Source organism: Temnothorax longispinosus, chromosome 12 (genome assembly GCF_030848805.1).
Source record: "Temnothorax longispinosus isolate EJ_2023e chromosome 12, Tlon_JGU_v1, whole genome shotgun sequence".
NCBI lineage: Eukaryota > Metazoa > Arthropoda > Insecta > Hymenoptera > Formicidae > Temnothorax > Temnothorax longispinosus.
The window spans coordinates 12,117,323-12,131,175 of record NC_092369.1 but is presented as its reverse complement, the minus strand read 5'-3'; the positions used below and the strand labels follow the sequence as shown (position 1 = coordinate 12,131,175).

General features: G+C 39.8%; 1 protein-coding gene across 1 annotated transcript; it reads right to left on the bottom strand.

The window, feature by feature from the left end:
* Positions 1 to 7,692: 7,692 nt before the first annotated feature.
* LOC139823391 (uncharacterized) lies at positions 7,693 to 13,841 on the bottom strand. The gene is made up of 3 exons (XM_071795890.1): positions 12,955 to 13,841; positions 12,446 to 12,743; positions 7,693 to 8,513 (listed from the first exon to the last, which is right to left on the bottom strand). The coding sequence occupies exons 1-3, from the start codon at positions 13,743 to 13,745 to the stop codon at positions 8,133 to 8,135; spliced, it is 1,470 nt and encodes a 489-aa protein (XP_071651991.1). The 5' UTR covers positions 13,746 to 13,841; the 3' UTR covers positions 7,693 to 8,132.
* Positions 13,842 to 13,853: the final 12 nt, after the last annotated feature.

Here is a 13,853-nt window from a genome sequence, read left to right as displayed (position 1 = left end):
CGGCGACCGATATATCCCGCTTAAGCGTCCGCACGTGTCCAGAAGCCAACTGTATCGAGTTACTTCCTGCGACTGACATTGAAACACTATACTTCACGTGCAAGAGTGGTGGTTACCGATCCTTATTCTTTACGGATTGGATATCGATCGATACAAAAATGTGAAACGAGGAATGACTTGAGGAGACTTGCTTGAATTAGCAGAATGTAAAATTTTGAGAAAAGTTGAAAATATAAAACTATATTTTCAAGATAAAACATGATATAGTCAACAGTAGTTGCAATCGACATAAAGAACTTCGCCTATTTTTGGTTAATCTGGGCTTAGTCATCAATCATATACATATATTTTGTAGATAATAACGGTAGTCAAAAGAAAAAATAGTTTTAGATCAAACCCTTGCCGGAAGCAGTTCTGACCTTCTAATGATATTATTTTGTTTGTTAGCTCATTATCAGAATTGTCCAAGAGGACACAAGTACATCATTACTATGCTTAGAAGGGATCTGTATATATTATCAAAAAGATATTTAGCATATCCTAGATAATCAACCAAATAATTATGAGAGGATAAAAAAACAAGAATTCTAAGAGTCATGTTCAACTATAAAATAAAAAAATCATCAATTAATTAATTTAGGTCGTTCGTCGAAAGTCTCTGGAAAATGTCTCTCGATAAAATAATCTCAGATTGCCAGGATATCTGGTGAAACCCATTTTTTATTGGCGACGTCAAGTTATCTCTGCTGATGCGATTCGACTTCGTCTTATGATACGATCGAGATTGATGCGTCCATCGTCATTCGAGTCAATTCCCGTCGAGATTAATTGGCTCCTCCGAAACTAGTTTGGCCGGAAGGGTCACCGACTACAAAGAACCGGGATTTGTTTTATAGCCTACCGGATGGCTTTATGGCCTTTATGACACCGTACCGCGACACGATTTACAACCCCCCGGCATAAAGGAGCGTCGTCTCTTGGGACAAAATCGGGAAAATCGTTTGATTACTTTTCGGGACAGGTGCACGCGTCGGAGAAAAACGTGACTCCGAACATTTTATTCCTGCTTCCTTTTTCTTTCTTTGTGATCTCACGGTCGCTCGTAACTGGTATTCACGTCATGAGGAGTACTCATCGAGGGGTGCGCGACGCCGATCGCGGAGGTGCGACGTACGGCCGATTCAGTATTCATCCGGCGAAATTGTTCGTCGTTCCCTCCCACCGCGCCGGATTTTATTTACGAGGAAGAAGAGGCATCGGCTCGGAAATCGCGTCGCCCTGGGAAAAACCGATGAGGCGACACGCCATGCGCGCGGAGCATGAGAAGCGATTAATTTCCAACGACTGCACGTACACGCGCGTGAATGAACGATCGGTACCAGGACGATCGATCGCGTATTCCACGTGCGTGTCCGTCACGACGTTGATGCCCGAAATAAATCGTCTTGAAAATCCTTCTGCGCATAAACAAAATCCCAGCTACCTCCGACAATGGCTACGTTTACACCCTGAAATTAGGCCGCGGCCTGTACCTCAAATTCGACCTAAATTATTTAGCCCGCCTGCTGTAAACAGTTGATAGACGACCGGACCTGGCTTCAGATCAGGTCGCGTATTTTAGTGACCCGACCTGAAATCGGCCGTTATCATTTGCGATGTAAGCGCGCGATCAAGCGCGACGCGTCTTAAAAGCTTCATTTGCTTGTTCGGATTCGCTGCAATTCAGGGCGATCCCAAATACGATCCCGTCAATTTTTAGGTTTCTTTCGGTGTAAACGAATGATGACTAGACCTACTTCGGGTCACAATATAGGTCAGGCCGCGATCAGGTCGCTGCGCTGGGTGTAAACGTAGCCAATGAAATCCGCAAGGATCCGCTTGATTTCGATCGCAATTGACTTGAACTGCGTCGAAATTAAACCGAACTCTGTTTTTGAGACACGCGGATGTTGTTATATTCGTCTGTTTTTTTTTTACCGTGGCTTTCCAAAAGTTCGGTGGCGAGCGCATAAGTACGTATTAAAGTCTCCACTTCACCTGTCGCGCGCGCACTCAGCACTATACACCTGCTACGTAATCATACTTCTCTTCGACACCATCTGCCTCTCTAAGGTTTCGATATTCGATCGGCAGACGCGGATTAAAAGTGAAAATGCCGTAATCGAAAGTCGTGTTGCGATACATTGTATACGCTCGTTTATTGATCATTTTCGTTAACTTAACACTCAATCGCAAATAGTTTTGATATTTTCTGCGTATTTAGAGAATCTGAAAATATTACTTTCCAAAAGACACAGAGTGTTAAGATTATTAAAATATGTTATTTGTAAAATTATAAAAAAATGTTCAGTTTTATTAATGCAATTTTGTTGGAAATGCGTAAATAAACGCTCTAACCCTAGACAGACTCACTGGGGTGTTACGGGACCCCACGCGAAATTCAAATTGAGCCCCTTTTTTTTGGGATTTGTTCCCTCGGTTGAGAGAAACTTAAACAACTTAGTGCCTTCGGCCCCACCCTGGAGCCATATAACACAACGATGCTTGACCTATGTTGTATCTGTCCTCTTATCTATATAATCCTTCCTATTATCTTTCCTCTATTCCCAAACTGATAGTGTATATATGTATGTATGTGTGTAAGTGTAACTGCGTGTTAATGTTCGCGGTGTTTTGAACTCGGGAAGCCGTAGGTACGTTAGGCCCAAGGAACTGCGCGGATCACTTCCCCCTGCGGCCCAAATTAAGCCCCTGCCTTAGGAAAGTTAGTTTTCATACCGAGACCCTAACCATAATTCAGTTTAGTCATCCGGCAATCGACCTCTGTGATTCAGCGAGTGCGTTAGATCCGTGCAGCAGCTGTAACCGAAAAAGAAAATCGTTTGGGGTATCGTGACACCCCAGTGAGTCATTTACGCTCGACATTTACCACAGTAAGTATATTTCAGATTTTTTGTGAAAATGACTCGTTTTGGCGTTTTCAGGTTAGATTAGGTGTATTCAAAAGTTTTTCATGTAAAAAATTTTTATTGATAAAAAAAGCATTGTATATATATTAGTTATACAAATTGTTAAATTTATTGTATAACTGGATGGATGGATTGGCGTATGTATAGCAGTACATAAATTGAATTTTTTACAGAAAATGTCTGTTCGTTACCAAACGCGCAGCGTTACTAGTGTACATGATAATTTGGTGCAACAGGAGCGAATTGCGGCCTACGACTTGCCTTCAGATAGTGAAGAAGATAATGAAGAATCACAGACTGATTCGGAATCGGAAGAGGACGTTGAAGATGTACCTTTTGAAGCATCGACAGAAACTGTAGTTAGAGAAGGGTCAGAGGTAAAAGATAATTTTTTTGTACAATTCAAAAACTTTTGAAAACGAAAAATATCTGCTCAAGTTTAGGACACTACTTTACATTTCATTTACAGAGTGAAGATGAAAATACTGCTGGACCGTCAATCAACAAGCGAAAAAGACCTACTTCTCGTGCAAGTTCAAGACGTGACCGTAGACGAAGCATCTATCTTGGAAAAGATGGACATGAATGGTACACCACAGCGCGGGAGAGGCCAGCAGATCATCAGCACAATGTAAGAACGTTTTTGCCTGGTCCCATCGGAGAAGCAAAATCCGTGAGAAGTCCGCTCGATGCATGGTCTCTACTATTTAGTGACGCGTTATTGGAAAAAGTGGTTCATCACACCAATGAAGAAATAAAGCGGTATCGTGACACTAAGGAAAGTGAGGCTGTCTCACAAGCGACGTATGCAGATGTGAACCTATGTGAACTGAAGGCTTTCATTGGAGTTCTGTACCTTTCCGGTCTACAGAAAACTGCAAGTACGCCATTAGAAGATATGTGGTCCCATGACTTTGGGCCTGTCCTTTACCGCTGCACGATGTCACGCAACAGATTTACATTTCTCCTGAAAATGCTTCGCTTCGACGATAAAACGACAAGATCTACACGTAGAGAGACGGACAAGTTTGCACCGATCCGTGAGATTTGGGAGGATTTCATCTCTAAATGTACTAGTTTTTATTGTCCAGACACGTATTGCACTGTTGACGAACAGTTTATTTCTTTCCTAGGACGATGCCCTTTCAAAGTCTATCACCGTGCAAATAACCAGATAAATATGGCATTAAAATCGTGATGCTCAATGACTCGAGAACTTTTTATATGTACACCGCAGAACCGTACGTGGGAAAAGTCGAAAAAGAAAAAAATGAAACCGTACCGTCTTATTACATTCGGAAATTGACAGAACCTCTGCACGGAATCTCGCGTAACATAACTTGCGACAACTGGTTCTCGTCTACAGAAATTTTCGATAGAATGTTGTCACAACATTCCATCACGATGGTGGGCACACTCAGAAAGAATAAACGTCAAATTCCTCAACACTTCAAAGCTGCAGACCCTGTGCATTCGTCACGATTTCTCTTCGATGGAACAAAGACGCTGGTGAAATATACACCGAATAAAAACAAATTCGTGTTGCTCTTGTCTTCTTTGCACTGGCAGGCAGAAGTTGATCAGCAGACGCAAAAGCCTAGTATTATATCATTTTACAATGATACCAAGGGAGGCACCGATTGCTTCGATCAAATGTGCCACGAGTACACCACAGCAAGGAAAACCCTTCGGTGGCCTATGCGTTTCTGGTACGAAATGCTCGATCAAGGAGGAATCAACGCGTTGATCTTGTACAATTTCAACATTGGAAATCCAAACCTGGTCCGAAGAGAATTTTTGAAACAACTTTTTAGAAGTCTCATTGAACCACACTTACGGGTACGCCTGCGTGTGCCGACCCTCCGTCGCGAATTGCATTTCTTGATAGAGACTATACTGGAGATTCAAGCACCACCACCAAGGAGTCTCCCAAATACAAAAAAATATTCACGCTGTAGCTTTTGTCCGAGGGCAGCCGACAGAAAAGTTAAAACGTATTGTGAACGCTGCCGTCGTGCAATTTGTGACGAGCATAGAATGACCCTGTGCTGTTTTTGCTCAGCAACTGATTAAAACCTTTTATTTTACTGTTTCCATATACTTTTGACTACCTTTCAAATAAATAATAATCGACAGAATCTGTTTTACTTTCCATTTCTTGCGATTTTTCCCATCCGACAGTTTTTCGTCATTTCCTCTACTATGTGTTCAAAGAAATATGTTTTTTTTAAGAAACGAAAAAATCGCTTACATGCCCTTGAAGGTTGTCTATTCGTCTTTCAAAATCCGTTGGAAATTTTAAAATCGGTGAATTTTATGAAAAACTACAGCATTTTTTATAAAAATAGTCATTTCAGCCCAATTTTTGGTTCTTTTTCTTGTTTTTCGAAATTTTTTTACTGTTTTTTTTTACTACCGCAAATTGATGACTACTATCGTCTTCCCTATTAAACAACAAACAAAAATATCTATTATAAAGTTTTCTAAGAACATTCTGGAAATATTATACACGCGGTACAAGTTTGGGGTATCGTGACACCCCAGTGAGTCATTCACGTATGAGAAAAATAAGTGAGTCTGTCTAGGGCTAATAATAGCTTTGATATTTTTAAAGCAACGAGTCGTGAGAACAATTTTTCCGACGAATGTTGCACGACTAAAAGCGAAACGCGAGGTACAAATGGTGGTGGATTGTGCAAAGAGGCACGGTCTACCTCGCCATCAACGGGGATTATTTGTACAACCGTTTGGTCCACGACAACATTGACGCAAGTTGTGTCCCGCCTTGCGATACTGTTGAATAAGACCGCGGCGGTCCTTGCACTGTTGCGCAGAGAATTAATTCGTTTATTGTAGTATTTAACGTCTTCACACGAAATACTCTTCGTAAAGCTCGCTTATTGTCGCGTAGTGCATCGTCACTTATGACTAATTAATGATTTTTCGCTATTTCTGCTTTATAAATCATGCTTTTCCGCGATTATGTTAATATTATAATAGAGCGGAATATATTGTACGAACCATTTGTCAAATCATTAACACCAGAACAATTGCAGTGACTTCGAATTTCTTGCTTAAAATCGTGACGTTCAATAAGTACTTACATTTAAGTTTCTCTCTGTTAATATTAGACATATAAATTCTATTCTATTAATATTTTTGATAAATTGTAAGACAGTTTGAAAGTTACCGAAATTCATATTTTTGTTCATAAAATGAGAAACTATTTAAAGTCTTCTCTTCTATCACTAAGAGTCTACTCTTTTATCATTAATAAATACCATTAATTAATTTTACACAATAAATTATCAAGTTTGACTGACATCCAACTCACCGGTTTCGTTCAGCACATTATCCAGTCCCGACTGCCTCAGGTATTTTGCCATAGCGAAGAGGCCTTCCTTTCTCAATAACGTGGCTAGATTCTCCTGCGAACCTTGAGTTTTCACCTCCTCCGCTGAGGTCGACGAGGTCTCCGTGGATGGATAGTTGGAGAAATAGACATAGTTCGACGTATGATGCGAGTAAGTCGCCGGAATCGTCGCCGTCGTTACGATCTCGTTCACCGGCGCCATCGTTGGGATAAACTGGCTTCTGGTGGACGAGTACTTGATGGTCACCCGCGGGATGTGATCCGACAGGGTTGTCTTCGTTGGGCTGGTGTTCAGGGAGTTATATACGTGACCCGTGACGCTGGACGCCGAGGTCACGTATTTGTCAGTGGTAGACACCGAGTTCGGCGATACCGTGACGTAGGGGATGTATTCCGTAGTCGACTTGCTGAAAAATTTATTTCGCCGTTCAGAATCTTTTACTAGATCCAAAAAATTGTTTGAAATGGATTATATGAATGCGAATCATCGCGATAATCACCTTTCGTATCTGGTCGAGGTAGATCTGACGGTGGTGGGTCTGAAGGTCGCCGCCTTCGTGCTGACGGAGTGATGAGATGATATCGGCGTTCTGGACGTGCCAGTGGACACTATCAGATTCGGATCGATGCTGGACTCGAGATGTTCTAGCGTAGACGATTGCGTGGTCGGTCCGAGCGAGCTGGGTGGCAGCTTCAGCTCGCCCTTCTTGATCTTCTCGACGATGGACTCGACGTCGGTGCCACTCTCCTTGTCGTTGGCGTTACCCTTGATACCCTGCACCTTGTAACTGCCGTCCGGCTGTTCCTCCAACAAAACGAACGTGACTTTCTTTGCCGGTAGATTCTGGATTATCGGCGTCTTGCCGATCTCCTCGAGCCTGCCGTCGCTCTTCTGCCGGATGATCTCGAAATCGGCACCCGGTGGCAGTACGCCGCCCTTCGTCAGCTCCTCAAAGAGCGCCTTCGGAGGCTTGATGGTGGTCGTCGAGGACGGTATAGCTGACGTCTGAATAGTGGAACTCGATGCGATGGATGATAAACCGTTCGGCGCGTGAATAACCTGAATCTTCTTGCCGTTCGGTAGTATCAGATCCCTGGTAGTGACATTCCTGACAACGTCATCGTCATCGCCGGACTGAGATAGAGCGAGTTTGAGTTGCTTCAGCAACAATTCCCGCTCAGACTGTGGAGAGCTCCTGCTTCTGCCGCTGGAAGTCTGTCTCGTCGTGCTGGGTTTATCGGTCTGATAGATCACCTTGATCTGCTTCGGTTTACCTTGCTGCAACAATTGACTCTCTTGACCCTGCAGCAGGCTGAGCAAGTTCTCCGGTATATCTGTCTCCTGCATTAGAGGTAATCAGACGTCTGGATGGCGGAGGTGGTTGCGTGGTAGTGGTCGTTGTAGTCGTGCTTGCTCCTGTCGTCGTATACTTCTTCTGATGGCTAGCAATTGCTTTAAGGAAAAGCTCCGCTTCCGACGGCGTGATACGTCGCGCCGACGGCGAAGAGAGCAACAACGGTGAGGAAGTGGTGCTAACGGTGATCGGGATCGATGTCGCGGTAGGTGGAAGTGGCGTAGTGGAAGTGAGCCTCTGGAGTTGCTGAAGTCGCAGCAGTTCCAGCTGCCTGCGCAATTCCTGTTGCTCGTACAGCAGCTGCTGCCGTTGCTTCTGGAGCAGCTCCAGCTCGCGCTGCTTCTCGAGATATTCCTGTAACTGTACCGTCTGCTGATCGCTAAACAGCGGTTGCGACAGATCCTGTTGAAAATTTTGGAAGCCATTCTGATTGTACTAATTGTATTGTTGTTGCTGGTATTGCTGCCGTTGCTGGTATTGTGGCGTTTGCACGCCGCCGCTGCCACCGCCGCTGCCACCGTTCACGAAGTTCGAAGTACCGAGTTGCTGGGCGATTTTCTGTTGCTGTTGTTGCAGAAGCTGTTGCACTTGTTGTTGCTGCTGCTGCAACTGTTGCTTCGCTCGATCAACTTTGTACTTGGCCAGGGAGGAGTACGGCGTGCTCGATTGTGCTTGTTCGAACGAGGAAACCCGCGGATTCTTGAAATCTTGAATGGGACGTTGCCGGTACTGTTGCTGGTGCTGTTGCACATCGCTCAGTATCTGGGCTTGCTGAGAAGCCGAGAGACGAGGTCGCGGATCGTTCACAATGCGACCCTAGAATCAAATATTTACACGAATATATCACGCATTTTTTTTTTTTCAGAAAGAAGTAAAACACTAAAGCTTCTTAAAGATACAAATAATCTATTTATAAAGCTAATTATTGTCTGTTTACATATATATTTTTTCTATTAAAACGACTAATTTACGCTGTAAAGTTCCTTGCACATTAAAATGCATTCCTGCGGTCATTGCTCTTTATTTACTCTGTGTAATGGTGCAATATCTTATGCAATATAGAATTTTCGCGCACGTTCTTAGGCATCATGAGCGCTTTAATACAAAATTATATAATACCGTGATATTTCCAGTGGCATTTAATCAGTAGCAAAACGAATTAACGACAACATGTTTCTGAAGTTCAGTTACGACAGTCTATTGTTCTCTTCTAATGATTTTTTAATAATGTAGCAAGAAATTTACACGAGGTGTTCTAAGCTGTGATAAAGAGACATTCACTTTTTGTGAATAAATATAACTTTCAGTAAACTTAAAAATATATAGCACTATCAAAGACATGGAAATAAAAATTTGATAATAACGGCAGTGAACGCAATCTTTCGTATATTACAGAGAAAGTATGACGAAAGGTATGAGAGTATGAAATCGTTGACAGTTTTCATAAATTACCCTGGTTAATTGCTTTGCGAATCACATTTTGCATTTCCATTCTACATAAGATATTCCATTTGGATAACGTGCTGCACGTCAGCAAGATAAAAGCGAAAGCAAATCGAATCTAGGCAATTGACGGCAATTCGGTGTGTCACAAGATTTATAAATTATCGTAGATTTATACTCCAGGAACCAAGCGGAAAATCGATAAGAAGATTACCTTCGATTTAATAAAAGTTATATACTGGAGAGGTCATATTCACTCTTGCGACTATTCAATTTAAATTTAATAGATCAACATATACTTTACAACGTACAATATTTTTTAGATAAATGATCTTTTCGATAGTATTCCTTCAGCTTCTCATTTCACTTCCTTTGTTTAGAGACAACAAAGAACGCATTAAAAAATTATTAAAAAATCATTACATAGTGATTGTAATTTGTGATCAATTATATTATAATTATATATCATTTATATGAGGCACGATCAGTTTGAGACAGACTTTCCTTGAGAGAAGCCTGGATCTATAATTATCCCGAGCAGCACATAAACATTGGTCTGATATTGGATCTATGTTGATTGCCCAACTTATATTATGTCGGCCCGACGTTCCAAAATAACAATGGACCGATGTTGGTGGCGTCACGCTGGTTCACCGACGGCCAATGATTGGTGAAATATTGGATGTTACATTTAGCCAACATTGTACCAACGATTTAAAAATGATCAAATCGCACAAAAACATTGGCCCAATATTGAACATATGTCGACTATTTAAATTCTAGATATTGGCCCAACGTTCCTAAATGATAATGGACCAACATTGGGTGCATCCGGTGCATTAATAAGTATACAATGTTTAACTAATATTATTTTTAATAATATTAGTAAATCTAAAAAATAAAATAGACGTCAATACATTTTATACTTATATCTGTTGTATTACTAATTACATGTTATTTATACAGTTCTAGAAATTCTTGTAGAAATGAGTTTAAAATTTATGTAATTATATATATATATATATATATATATATATAAAATATATTATATAATATATATAATTTAATAAGATTATAATGTATAAGTAACATGTAATTAGTAAATACAACAGCTATAAGTATAAAATGCATCATACATGTATTGACGTCCATTTTATTTTTTAGATTTACAAATATTATTAAAAATAATATTAGTTAAACATCGTATATTTATTAATTAGAAATTGTCGATATTAATTAAACCTCAAAAATGTAAAGATTATAAGCAGCGAATGTATAAAAGTAAATAAATTTCTATAATAAAATTAACATGTCTAAAATTCGGATATAGAATTATCTTTATTATATAATACATAGTACACGCAATAAAATAAACAGTTACACAATTAAATATTTTAATTCTAAGACTGAATAGTACACAATTTAAAATAAATATGAAGAAAATATATACTTTCACATAATTGACAATATAGTTAGTTCTCAAATTTTAACAATAAACAATTTAAAAGACATTTTCAAAGAATTTTGAGTCAATAACTTTTTACGATCACAGCTTGTGGTATAATAAACTTAATGATCTAGATTTTATTTTTTTCTCCAACATATACCATAAATTCCTACTTATTGATTCCATTATCGTCGCTTTTATTGTTGCCGATATACTTAATACTGTGCACAGCATGCTCTCAAATTCATTGTTTGTTGCTTTTATTGTGCGCGCGAGAAAGACGCGAATAATTAAGGTGGCCGTAATTAAGAGGGGCATTGTTCGATCTTCCTTTCTCCCGTGTGCCTTCTGTGCCGTCGTCGGCCCGTTGTGAGACGGGTCTTCTCGTCCTCTCGTAGAAAGTACGACCTACTGCAGTTTCCATTTCACACACATAACGACTTACATATCATGTTCAAGTGGATCGACGTGTGTACTGGTTCTTTATATAACGGCACAGCCCTGCGGGCTAATATCCGCGTTTTGCATGATTACGCGTCTTCTCGCGTGCGGTTTGCAGCTGTCGCATTTTTACAAGACACTCATAATATTATTATTCAGCAGAGAAACCGTTGAAATGTTTATTTCTACAACTTCACGTTGACGAGACACTAACTGAATGTCATACTTCCTGTATTTTACGGTGAAATTGTCGCTTGACGTCGAAAATAGAATGCATTTTAAAGAAATTTTTATTATTACTTTTGTAGACTGACAGTTAAAATAGCAGTTTAAACAGTGAAAAGTGAGATGACTCTCGTTTGCGCATTTCGCGGGACGAATGCAATGCAACGTTAATTATCCTTATAGGGACTTTTATTGACTTTAGGGACGTTTAACCGCGGGCTTCTACTATCACTTTTGCAATTTTTTACATCACTGGCAAATCTTAATGCTTGCAGCGTGTTTGTGAAATTATCTTGTAACGGTGATACAGTTACTAACATCAAAGTTTTTGAATTGCCTCCTAGAGAAGGCTTAAGCAGGTGGGTCAATGTAGAATCCCTATAAGGTACATACGGATCTTTCCTCAAAATGCTGCGGATTACTCGCACGAGGGCACTTAGTGATACATTAATTTTTGTGGTTTCCGTCTGCTGACGGGAAGGGCTTCTTTCGGGATATGATTCTGATCCGGCTAAGTCGACTAAATCCAGATTTCCTGTTAACACTTCTTTTTCTTCTTTTTTAAACGCACTTACAGTTATTCTTGCTACTGAATGAGATCTGGATGATCTGAAATGCAAATTATTATTTATTTTAAATTAAATTATAAATTAAACATTTCAAAATAAAATTACCTTTCATTTGACGTAGTGTGTGCCACGTGTCGGTTACGCCGTGCACATTCTACGTATTTTTCTAAATCTTTTTGACTTTTTATTGATTTTGCATCATATTTAAATCCACCGTCTCTCTCTATTTTAACTATTTTTCGTGTCGCGTCGAGAAGATCACGAAGCTCCTCATTATAACATTCCAAAAAATTTGCGTCAATCCCGTAATCATATAGAAGTTGCTTCTCTTTTATAATTTCAAATATATGGCGTACCTGAAATTAAATACACGTATTTCAATTTTCTTTTTGATTCTAAAAAGCCAAATTACAATCGTAAATTTAAATATTTCTATAAAAGTATGATTTAATGACACACACACACACACACACACACACACACACACACACACACACACACACACACACACACACACACACACACACACACACACACACGCACACACACACACAGGCACAGGCACACACACACACACACACACACACACGCACATTATATTGTAAATATATATAAAAACATACTGTTCTAGGTATAATGCCTTCAGTCTGTGATTCACATCCTCCTTCCATAGTATATGTCTTGCCAGAACCAATCTGACCATAAACAAATACGCAAACATTATATCCTTCAAGCGATGATTCTATTAAAAGAGATAATTCTTTGAACACATCTGTTTGCGAAGCATTGGGACCAAATACTTTATCAAATGAAAATTTTTGTTTTGTTTCTCGTTGCTTTCCACTGCAGCTCATTGCATCTGATCCATCCGATTTACCTATTTCAATAGTACAATCGTCAATGTATCTTATATCACACAACCTGTAACAAACAACATTTTCATTTAAATACACAAATCAAAATATCAAAACCTTGAATAAAATATATTTTTATTTATAATAATTGCTGAAAGAAACTCATGAAATTAAGAAAAGAATTAAGAAAATATATTAATTTTTTAATTTCCAAATTTGATCTTCTCAAAAACTTTATACAAAATTTTCTCTAATAATTGCAAAACACATTTACTTACGCTTTCTTCTGCTCATTTTCTTTCGGCGTCGGTGGACGCACTCGACAAAAGACTCTTATGTTTCCTTTTAATTCATGGATTACATTATGCAATTTCCTGCATTCTGTCACCTCATTATCAGCCAAAATTCGCCATTTTTCTGCTTTTTCTGCTTCTTCCCGCAAACGATCCATTTCCACATTTAAGGTCTGAAACTTGTTAGTCCAAGTAGTATTTACAGTTTCAAGTTTTATTGCTTTTTTTTGCCATTTTTCTGCTTCTTTCTGTAACCGTTCTGCTTCTTGTTTTTGCAAGGCATCTTGTTTCTGTAACCGTTTTTGCAAGGCATCGATTTTATTTTCCATTTCCACCTTCTCGTTTTCCAATTTTCTTGCTTTTTCTTGCCACGGATTATCCTCTGACTGAGGTGAACGTCTCGCTAAATCTTTGTTCTTTTCGCCGGTAGCCATTTCCACCGGTAAGGTCCGAAACTCGTTAGTCGAAGTTGAAACTGCAGTGCTGGTCTTTTTTATGGCACCCGTTTTCACCGTTAAAGGCCGAAACTCGTTAGTCGAAGTTGAAACTGCAGTGCTGGTCTTTTTTATGGCACCCGTTTTCACCGTTAGGGGCCGAAACTCGTTAGTCGAAGTTGAAACTGCAGTGCTGGTCTTTTTTATGGCACCCGTTTCCACCGTCAGGGGCCGTTTTTGCAAGGCATCATTTTTTATTTCAACAACTTCAAGTTCTGCTTCTTCTTCTTCTGATTCTGATTCTAGAGAACGTGTGGCTAAAATTTTTTTCACGGCACCCATTTCCACCGTGAGGGGCCGAATATCAGTCGAAGTTGAAGCAGTGCTGGTCTTTTTTATGGCACCCGTTTTCACCGTTAAAGGCCGAAACTCGTTAGTCGAAGTGAAACT